The sequence below is a fragment of the Lissotriton helveticus genome, chromosome 4_1 (genome assembly GCF_964261635.1).
Source record: "Lissotriton helveticus chromosome 4_1, aLisHel1.1, whole genome shotgun sequence".
Classification (NCBI taxonomy): domain Eukaryota; kingdom Metazoa; phylum Chordata; class Amphibia; order Caudata; family Salamandridae; genus Lissotriton; species Lissotriton helveticus.
Genome location: NC_136063.1, coordinates 124,681,786 through 124,693,373, shown reverse-complemented (window position 1 = coordinate 124,693,373; position 11,588 = coordinate 124,681,786). Strand labels below are relative to the sequence as shown.

Sequence of the window (11,588 nt, the reverse complement as noted above, 5' to 3'; positions counted from 1 at the left end):
CTAAAGTTGTCTAAACACTTGGTTAAATCTCACAATTCCTGTTCCTCAGTTATACTTGCCCCATGCTTTTAGTAGTGATGCTAGAGTCATTAAGTACTGCATTTTCTGTGCCCTGATTCATGTCATATGAGTTAATATATGTTAGCAGTAATCCTAAGGTGCGAAGATGCAGCATAAGAGGGACTGGGTATCACTAAAAAGTAATAACTCATGTAGTGGGAGCCAAGATGGCGGTTGTGTGAAACTGCAGTGCACACTCATGACCGGAGCTCTCTAAAAAAATACTTTGCTAGTGCTGAGCTAAGCCGCTTATATGAATGGCAGATGAGAGACAAAAGAAATGACCACGAAGTCTGATCGTGAGGGGTTAGAGCCTGTTAGTCATCATCTCCTGGCATTGGGCACGATAATCGGATTGGCTGTCCTGCGACACTTGCGAAGAGTATATCCCAAAGTGAAAGTGGGGGCTGACGCTTACCCATCAATTTTCTCCGGTGCTCACGCTTCCATGGCTCCCAAAGTGGCAGCGGTGGCTGCCAAGGCGAGGGTGGCGAGGTTGGCGCAGCGTGAGACTGCTGTCCTGCTGGACAAAGTGAGTGGAGGAGTCGTGGAGACACGGGAGGCCGCTTCACCAGTATCCAAGACGGCGAAACATGGAAACACTACGGCACAGAAAGTGAATGCTGCCGGCCTCACAGTGGCTGATCTACTTTGAAGGGCACCGGCGAGATTGGTTCCGGTTCAAGGAGGGAAGTGTAAGCCCAGACTGAATGACGGTATGGAGGCTGCTGTTACAGCAACAATCGAGACTAAGCGCGGAGATATTGGGCTAATAGACAGCGTCCCTGATTCTTTTGGTGCCCCTGTAACACTTTCGCTCACTGGTGAAAATAACTGCTTGGAGCCGAGGCTGGAGCAGTGTGTGATGGGTCAACCCAATGGCGAAATCGATAGATGTCAAGTTGAAGGTATGTTTTCACCACTACCCTCTCTGATGCCAAAAGATTCTGTGTCTGATGGGGCAAGGTGCTCTTACAACCCTATTAACTCAGTGGGTGCTACCCAAGTGACTCAAATAACTCAACCGACTCAGCCTGATAACTAAGTTAATATCTCTCAAGTGCAACATACAAGGATGGGGGATCCTGCTAGGGCACAGAACATAGGTCTCGCTAATGGGAATATTGAGAGCAGCAATGCGACTGAGCTGGATAAAGACCCCAGCGGTTTCTTTTCCTTCTCTGATAGAGGCGAATGGTCTGAGGGTAATATTTCCTGTGCCACAGATGAGAGCAGTAGTGAAAAAACAGAGGATTCTGCACCTAAATCTAAAACTGTTTTTAAGAAGAAAACAACATGACATGGAACAAAAGACTTGGCATGGGACTATACTCCAACTAACCAACTCACTAACACCCCCGTATGTCAAAACCTGATCAACAACCAGTTCATGAATCAACAAGAAGAGAGGTAGGGTAGAACGGGCACTCTTACTCCCCACTTAGATTAGACAAATACCAACAGAAGAGTGCTACTTAATACAAAACGAGAAGGTAGCTGAGCACAAGAAGTCAACAACACCCATTAGGTGTGTTTAGAAAGCCCTCACTCACCGACCTGGTCGGTGACATGCTTCATCATCGGGCCCCACTGGGTGTGACCGAATGTCACCCCAGTGTGCTACAACGCCAGATTTACTGCGGAGCGGGTAATGTGAAGATGTGAAGGCTAAGTGAAGGATTTACGTGAATAGTGTGAGGTGGTGACTTAAAAATGGCTTGGGTGTATCAAAAATTCATTTAATGGTTGATCACCAAAGGCATATTAAAATATGTGTTTGGAAAACAAGGTCAACTAAATTGAATGGCCTGTCTCCAATAACATTACATTTACATTTAGTGACTCTATGCCAGAGCTTACTGGGTGGAATTGGGCTTTAGAAGTCCAACGTGCCCATCGTGTACCCTTTACTTTATAGCAACCAGCTAAACCCGGGGCCTATGCTCGTGCCATTCTTGTGTATTTTGCCAGGCGGTTTTTCAAAATACTAGACCAGAGTCAAAACGAGCCAGAAATAATGCCTCCTACTTTGTGCGCCCTGATTTCTGTCACTCCACCATTGAGAGACGGTGGATGCTGCGCCAATTAATTAAGCCATTTCAGGATAAGAAAGCACAGGCTTTCCTTAGCAACCCTGCTCGGATTAAAGTGATTTGGGGGGGAAAACACATTTTTTCCCTCCGAAATTAAGGCCAAAGAGTATCTCGATGGGTTAAGTTAGATCTAGTACAGATCTAGCTCAGAAATGTCTTGATTTTTTTAAATGTTTTTTGAATTGGTCGTAGTAACACTAGACAAAAAAAAGAAAGAACGGGAAATTAGATTAAAAGGGGTAAAACTGGGAGCTCAGCATGTAGTATTATTTTATAAACATATAATGACTGAGCTCTGGTCATGTGTTGCATGCTCATCATTAATAGACACCAGGTGCTGGGAGGGTTTTTGGGGGAGGGGAGGAAGGTGGAGGGCAGGCAGGGGTCTAATATAAAAGAAAGCAACTCCATTAATATTACTGATATCGACATGGTGACATTTGTAGCATGAATAAATGAAAAACAAAAAGCACAATGTATTTTGAAAGTTTGTCAGTGTTCTGAGAATAAGTTGGGAAGATCTTCAAAACTATGTAGCAAATTATAATGAGGAAGATTTGTACTTGGAATGCGGCGGGTCTAAATGACAAGAGCAAGAGAGCTCATTTTGGCAAAATTATTGAACAAAATACCTCAGATATAATCTGTCTACAAGAGACACACCTGCCTTGGGAAAAAAGAGATTTGTTAAGGGTTGGGGGCTATAATATTCTTGCCTGCACATCACAAACCTCAAATATTCGGGGGTAGCTATTTTAGGTAAAATATCCTTAGGATTAGCTAAGCGGAAGGTTGTCAATACTCTGGGGAGGTGGGTTATTATACAATTGTTATCTGGGGTAACTATTTGTTCGGTTTATGGTTCAAACCAGGATAACCCACAAATATTTGAGGATCTTGAATTATAGCTTGCCTCATGGCCAAGATCATTGATTTTTTGTGGTGAGTTAAATAGCTCTTTGGGATCCGCATTTAGGAACAGATGCCGGACAGATATTCAGGACGGAAACCAAGAGTATATAGAGCCATCTGCCAACTCAGAGATAGTTATGGTTTGGTAGATATCTGGGATGCCAAAAATCAACCTGACCCCGGGTATACGTATTTCTCATATCCTCATAGCAAATATGTCAGGATAGATTATATATTAGTGACTAGTGATTTGGTTTATCGAGCCGAAGCTAAAAAAAGTCCAAAAATAATTTCGGACGTTAATCCCCTAATATTGACAATAAATGTATCTAATGTGCTAAGTGCTATGTGTGAAAATGGAGAGAGAGAGGGTAAACAGCTGGCTTTTTGCACTCGGCAGAAGATTTCATATACTACGATAGCTTCTATTAAAACAAACGGCCAGGAATATACAAACCCAGACGATATCGCTGAAGTGTTTCAACAATATTTTCAGAAGTTATATCAAAATGATACTTTAGCCGGTCCGGAGGAAATTAGGAAAGCCTTGAGAGAATTTACAACAGATACTGGGTGGTGTAAGTTCCTAGATGATCTGGCTAGAGACGATTTTGATAAAGAAATTAGTACTACAGAGGTACAACTAGCCTTGCCTGACTTAGCTTCAGGGAAAGCTGTAGGCCCGACAAAATCCCCTTAGAACTCTACAAAATACTAGGAGTACAAATGTTACCCCTCTTGGTGGATTTATTTACTTGAATACAACTAACTGGAACTGCTCCAGAGTCTTGGAAAGAGACAAATATAGTCATTTCTCCTAAGAGGGGTAAACCTGTCGAGAATCTATCTTCGTACCGACCAATCTCCCTGATTAACTCTGATTCTAAGCTTTATGCTAAAATTCTAGCTAATCGGATCGGGAGGGTCTTTGAACATCTGGTCTCCCCCTGGCAACATGGTTTCATATCCGGTAAGGGCACAACGGATCATACCCGCAGAGTCATCTCGCTTTTTGATATAATGTCCAGGACAGGGGGCCAGATGTCGATGATCCTCCTTGATGCCGAGAAGGCTTTTGAAAGGGGTGTCATGAGAGTTTCTTTGGGGTGTGCTTGAACTAAACAGATTTGGGCCTGGGTCCATTAAATCTATTCGAGCTATGTACTAACAACCAAAAGCTAGGCTTCAACTAATGGGTATAGAATCTCGTGCAATTAATATATCGAGGGGAACGAGACAGGGTTGTCCCTGCTCTCCGATACTGTTTGCTTTGTACATCAATCCTCTGATTATTCATTTGTTACAGACCCAGAAAATTAAACCAGTTATTGTTGGCAAGAATGAAACTAAAATACTAGCATACGCCGATGATGTGGCAGTTAATCCCGCAGAGGCAGTTCTAGAAATAGAGCTAATTACACAACAAAGATAAAACTGTAATTTTATGTACTGATAATAATGATTATGATGACCCAAGGAAAACAGATAAGGCTAAGTATCTTGGGGTATGTCTAAATCCTAAATTTGAAAAAATTAGCAATCTGAATTTTGAACCCCTAATTAGGAGCATAAGAAAGAATAGAAGAGTTAACAGTTTACATCTATCAATTATTGGCAGGGGCAATTTCTTAAAAATGAACATACTCCCTAGGAAATTGTATTTGTTTCAAGCTATTCCTTTATTTGTTGAAGATAACATTATAAAAACACTTGAATCGCAACTGGCTAATTTTGTTTGGCAATACGGGAAGATTAGGAGGTCACTGAAATATCTATCCCTACCACAAAATAGGGGTGGCCTAGCAATGCCCAACATAACATTATACAATTGGGCTGCTCTTCTTCATCAAATGGCACCTCTTTTTAATAACAAGGCCCTGAACGAAAATATATCAGGCATAGAAATACTATAGTCTATATATGAATTATTGGTCGGAAAGAAAGCCCAAGGGCTCTTACTGAGACAACTAGAGCCACGCTATTATAAAAAAGTTACATTCAAGATAATCACATGGGTTTGGAAAGTTTGGATGAAGGTTCCTAGATTCATGGCAATTTCAAAGTGTAATAGGTATACCCCTCTTTGGCATTCCTCTCTACTACCCCCACAGACTAATGACGACATGGCCAAAAAATGGGAAGGCTTGGGTCTAAAAACAATAGGTGATTTCTGGGGGAAGGGGCAGATACCCGGTTTATGGCCCTACAGAGAACTTTTGAAATAGTCATCATTTTAAATTCATTCAGGTTAACACTATTCTCAATTTAAAAAACTCCTAGGGTTCCATTTTTAGATATCATAGTTAAGAACTCAACAAGAATTGGAACACTTTATAATCTACTCCTTGAAAACTACCAGACAACACACAGAGTCGTCCTGGGCGGCAAAACTTGCTAATCCCAATATCGATATCGATATGAGCTTGTCTTCAACATCAAAAATACTTTTATCTTCTAACCTAAAAGCTCAGCTGTACAAAACCATCTTCGATTTATATTTTACCCCTGCCAAGTTGTTTGCATGGTGGAAAAGAATAAATGATTTTTGCCCCAGGTGTGGATCAGGGCCAGCTACCTTGCCCCGTATGTTTTATAACTGCGCTAAATTAACATTACTTAAAAGGATGCTGAGTGGATTCTGGGAGGAGGTATTTGGGCACACGGTGACGGAATTTTCTACACTTTTTATTCTTGGCTATGATAACACTCTAGGGCTAAGTGTCGAGGAGGAATAATGTATTTTTATTGGTACAGCGGTATATAGAATTTTACTCGCCGCTAATTGGAAGAATGTTGATCCTCCTACCTTTCAAATGTGGTTAGATAGGTGTTTGGGCGTATATAACCAAGAAAAAGCCATCTACTCCACAAGGGGGAGATACTCGAGAATGCGTGGCAATAAAATCTGGTCACCATTTGCGGCCTGGACTAGTGATGTAAGAGGGCCGTAAGAGAATTTAATCACATTTGTAAAAGGATGGCTATAATTAATGATGTCTCTTAACCTATTTATCTTGGCAATCTATGGCTCCACACTGATCGAGTGTTCTTCTTTTTGTGCAGAATTGGTGCTTTTATCTATGAATCATAAATGTTTTTATGTATATTTATTTACTGATATGTATTTCTATTTACTGATTATATGTATTAACTGGAGTTGCCTAAATAAATACAAATAAAAAAGTAATAACACGTTTGTTTCTGAATCTATTTTGAAAACTGAAACTATCATGTGGGACTCTCGTTTTCAGGTCCTCTAGTGGCTGCAATGCCTGCCAAAGGGGGAGCCGTGAACAAACCACGTAAGTACTGCTTATCATTTTAAATATATCCTTAGATTTGTTACATTTCAATATTCCATTGAATCACATAGGGTGCACTGTCTCTTTGATTTTACTGGGGGATTTTTAAATCCAATCGTTTCCACATGTACTGTGCACAAATGTCCTTATGTTCGCTTCTGGGATCAGGTTACATATTAACTGGTTTCTTTAGCCACATAATATTTAGATGGATTTAAAGTCAAATTTGTTTCAATAATACAAGTGAAAAAAAAACAATATAGGTTTTTATATTCTGAAGTGCTGCTCCATCCTTTTTTATTATCCAACACTCAAGCTGAATTTTGAAGCTTTTGAATATAACAATAAATTATTACTTTCTCCGCATGATATATGTCTTTCTACACAAATGTCATCCCTAGATCGCGCAATGCAGCCAAAAGGAAGGCATAACGAACTGTTTCAGTTATATTGGTGAATATCTATGTGAAATATTGCTCTCTCCTAAGGTGCAAATCAATCAATCAATCAGGGGATTTGTAAAGCGCGCTACTTACCCGTGAGGGTCTCAAGGTGCTGGGGGGACGGGGGAACGCTACTGTTCGAAGAGCCAGGTCTTGAGGAGTTTTCTGAAGGTGAGTAGGTCTTCGGTCTGACGTAGGTGGGTAGGAAGGGTGTTCCAGGTCTTGGCTGCGAGGTAGGAGAAGGATCTGCCACCGGAGGTAGTTCGTTGGATGCGGGGGACGGTGGCGAGGGCGAGGCTGGCGGAGCGGAGCTGGCGGGTGGGGTGTGGAAGTTGAGTCGGCTATTCAGGTAGGCTGGTCCGGCGTTGTGGAGTGCTTTGTGTGCGTGGGTGAGGAGTTTGAAGGTGATTCTCTTGTTGATGGGGAGCTAGTGTAGGTTCCTCCGGTGGGGGGTGATGTGACAGCGGCGGGGTGCATTGACGATCAGTCGGCCGGAGGCATTTTGGATGCGCTGGAGTCGTCGTAGGTGTTTGGCTGCGATTCCGGCGTAGAGTGCATTGCCGGAGTCCAGCCTGCTGCTGACGAGGGTCTGTGTCACCGTTCTTCTTGTTGGGATCCATTTGTAGATCCTGCGAATGGTGCGGAGGGTGTTGTAGCAGGAGGAGGAGACGGCGTTGACCTGTTTGGACATGGAGAGGGTGGAGTCGAGGATGAATCCCAGGTTGTGTGCGTGGTCGGTGGGTGTCGGTGCTGTCCCCAGAGTGGTAGGCCACCAGGAGTCGTCCCAGGCTGAGGGGTTGGGCCCGAGGATGAGGACCTCTGTGTTGTCCGAGTTCAGTTTCAGACGGCTGCTCCTCATCCAGTCGGCGATGGCCTTCATTCCGTTGTGGATGTTGGTTTTGGCGGTGCGTGGGTCCTTGGTGAGGGAGAGGATGAGCTGAGCATCGTCGGCGTAGGAGATGATGTTTAGGTTGTGGTGGCGGGCCACTTGTGCAAGGGGGGCCATATAGATGTTGAACAGCGTCGGGCTGAGGGAGGAGCCCTGGGGGATGCCGCAGATTATGTCGGTGGCTTCGGATCGGAAAGGAGGGAGGCGGACGCTCTGGGATCTGCCAGAGAGGAAGGACGTGGTCCAGTCGAGGGCCTTATGAGGGCTGATGTTTCGCCGTTGTCTAATTGGCGCCTGATGTCGTCTGTGGCGGCGATGAGGGCTGTCTCGGTGCTGTGGTTTCGTCTGAATCCGGATTGGGATGGGTCCAGGATGTTGTTGTCTTCTTGGTGGCGGGTCAGTTGCATGTTGACGATTTTCTCGATGACCTTCACCGGGAACGGGAGCAGGGAGATGGGCCGTAAGTTTATGAGGTCCTTGGGGTCCGCCTTGGGCTTCTTGAGGAGGGCGGTAATTTCGGCATGCTTCCAGATTTCCGTGAAAGTCGCGGTTTCGAAAGAGATGTTGTTGACGGATCACTGACATAATATCGAGGGACATAATATCGACTATCAAAAATATCGGCGATGGGAGGAGGAGCTACGCTAGCAATCAAGATGGCCGCGTAAGCTCCCGGCTCTGCCGACCACCGCCAGCAGCTCGTATATCCTGCCATCGATCCTGAACTCGCACCAGATTCCCGTGTTCATGAAGTATTTCTGCTTCTAAAGGTGCAATCCCGAGATTTTTATCTTATCGGATGACGAAGATACGCCGTGTTTCCATTCTTGGCCCATTCTTGGCCTAACACCGTGTGGAAGCCGGGGCCTCGATTTCTAGCCTATCCTGAGTTGATCAACATCGGCCGCTGGACCTGGACTGAGCCCGGTCTCCCGAAGTGTGCCGTAGACTGTTGGTTTTGGATGGCGACACTGTGAACGGTCTGCACCGAGGAAGCAGCAGCATACCGCACCGGTTGCCGTGGTCGGGGGTCCGACGCCCGGAGACCCTGCTACCTTCCCAGGGTGGACGGGCCGGGGCCCTCGCTATCGGCGAAGGTGTCGATCTTGCAAGACGGAGAGCGCCCACTGTTGTCATCGGATTCGTGTGGCCTGTTACCCCGGAGTGGCCTGCCTCCGGGGTTCGAGTCCTGCTCTATCGCTTTGCTAGAGGGGATGGGGCGGACGGAAGGCACGCCATCGCTGCAGGCCGTCATGGCCGCCATTGAGGCACTCCATTCGCAATCCACCGCTGTATTCTGAACACTGATTGTGAAAGTGGACGGTATCTTGGGACCGGATCACGACTCTTCGCTAAGTTCTCACCTAGCTGTGGTACCAGCGGTGCAATGTATGCCTGAGATCGAGGTCCCCGTGCGGAACCCGGATTTAATGTGCTTTGTCGGCTCCCAATTAACAGCCAGCGAGCCCGTGATTATCACCAGCGTTCCCTGCTCGATCCTGCTGCCGCCTAATACAGATATTGACAGTCTTCTGTGCTGTAACAAGTTCCTCAGTGACTATTGGAGAGACTCGCTATTTTTGGACACTCTCCCTCGCTCGATTTGTGGACATCATGAACTTTTATCCTGTTATCGATCCTGCAACACTGACATGAACTTTAACGAACGTTCTGCTTTTTCCATTGAGATGGTGGTTCGAAAGAAAAAGACTCTCACGGAAGACCGTACTGGCCAGGGCTGAGCTTGAATGCTTTGGGTTTGATAAAATAGCTTGATTCAATGCAGGGATTGTAACCTATAATGTGATGGGAGTTGGGTGGTGCTTTGCTAAACTTCCCCGATTGGTCTGTATATTTTGCCTTTGTTTTGTTCTATGGCTCCTTTTTTCTTTCTTTTTTCCTTTCACAAGAGGTGGGCTGTTTATCCTTCACTGATCCTTTATTTGTCTGGGTGTCTACACTAGCTTTAATTATCCTGTACCTCTGAGGACTGGGCCTTGCGGATGGGATTGTTCTAGATCGTCTACTATATTGTTTATTCCTCCTTTCAATATGTGTAATCGACAAGACGTTACATATTCCTTTCGCTTTTATTATTTGCATGAATATTTCCCCCGCCTGTACCTGTTCTGTATTTTATAGTAGGACACCTGATATTTGTACTGCTTCCTCTTGCTTCATTAATAAAATCTTAAAAAAATAAAAATAAAAAATAAATATCGGTGACAAATTATCGACAGACAGAATATCGAGTTTGTATCTACAAACAGGTAAGTATAAAAATATCGAGTAAAAAATATCGTTTAAACAACAATGTAGTTTAAAAAAATATCGACTTTATTAAAAACAATGTTAAATTAAATTAATCTTAAAAAATAATTACTGAAATATACTTAAAAATACTTAAATTACCTTATAAAAATTAAATAATTAATGAAAGTTATAAAAAAAAATTACAATCATATTTGTTAAAACATATATATATAGTAACATAATATAATTAAATAACATACAATATTATTACCGTACGATAGCAGAAATGTTAAAATTACTATTCCCACTCCAGGTAATGCAACAGTAGGGAAAGCGTTGGATAGCGTAGGGGTACAAATTACTATTCCCACTACAGAGAGTGCAACAGTAGGGAAAGGGTTGGATAGCGTAGGGGTACAAATTACTATTCCCACTCCAGAAAGTGCAACAGTAGGGAAAGCGTTGGATAGCGTAGGGGTACAAATTACTATTCCCACTCCAGAGAGTGCAACAGTAGGGAAAGTGTTGGATAGCGTAGGGGTACAAATTACTATTCCCACTCCAGAGAGTGCAACAGTAGGCAAAGCGTTGGATAGCGTAGGGGTACAAATTACTATTCCCATTCCAGAGAGTGCAACAGTAGGGAAAGGGTTGGATAGCGAAGGGGTAAAAATTACTGTTCCCACTCCAGAGAGTGCAACAGTAGGGAAAAAGTTGGATAGCGTAGGGGTAAAAATTACTATTCCCACTCCAGAGAGTGCAACAGTAGGGAAAGGTTTGGATAGCGTAGGGGTACAAATTACTATTCCCACTCCAGAGAGTGCAACAGTAGGGAAAGGGTTGGATAGCGTTGGGGTAAAAATTACTATTCCCACTCTAGAGAGTGCAACAGTAGGGAAAGGGTTGGATAGTGTAGGGGTAAAATTTACTATTCCCACTCCAGAGAGTGCAACAGTAGGGAAAGCGTTGGATTGCGTAGGGGTAAACATTACTATTCCCACTCCAGAGAGTGCAACAGTAGGGAAAGGGTTGGATAGCGTGGGGGTAAAAATTACTATTTCCACTCCAGAGAGTGCAACAGTAGGGAAAGCGGTGGATAGCGTAGGGGTAAAAATTACTATTCCAACTCCAGAGAGTGCAACAGTAGGGAAAGCGTTGGATAGTGTAGGGGTACAAATTACTATTCCCACTCCAGAGAGTGCAACAGTAGGGAAAGTGTTGGATAGCGTAGGGGTACAAATTACTATTCCCACTCCAGAGAGTGCAACAGTAGGCAAAGCGTTGGATAGCGTAGGGGTACAAATTACTATTCCCATTTCAGAGAGTGCAACAGTAGGGAAAGGGTTGGATAGCGAAGGGGTAAAAATTACTGTTCCCACTCCAGAGAGTGCAACAGTAGGGAAAAAGTTGGATAGCGTAGGGGTAAAAATTACTATTCCCACTCCAGAGAGTGCAACAGTAGGGAAAGGTTTGGATAGCGTAGGGGTACAAATTACTATTCCCACTCCAGAGAGTGCAACAGTAGGGAAAGGGTTGGATAGCGTTGGGGTAAAAATTACTATTCCCACTCTAGAGAGTGCAACAGTAGGGAAAGGGTTGGATAGTGTAGGGGTAAAATTTACTATTCCCACTCCAG

General features: G+C 43.9%; 1 protein-coding gene across 1 annotated transcript in view; it reads left to right on the top strand.

Annotated features, from left to right (window-relative positions):
- The first annotated feature begins 778 nt into the window (after window positions 1-778).
- LOC144827955 (uncharacterized) overlaps window positions 779-11,588 on the top strand; it is a 456,431-nt gene continuing 445,621 nt past the window's right edge. The window contains exons 1-2 of the mRNA XM_078686115.1: window positions 779-968; window positions 6,317-6,367. Coding sequence (XP_078542241.1) covers window positions 779-968; window positions 6,317-6,367 — 241 coding nt within the window. The remainder of the gene's footprint in view (window positions 969-6,316; window positions 6,368-11,588) is intronic.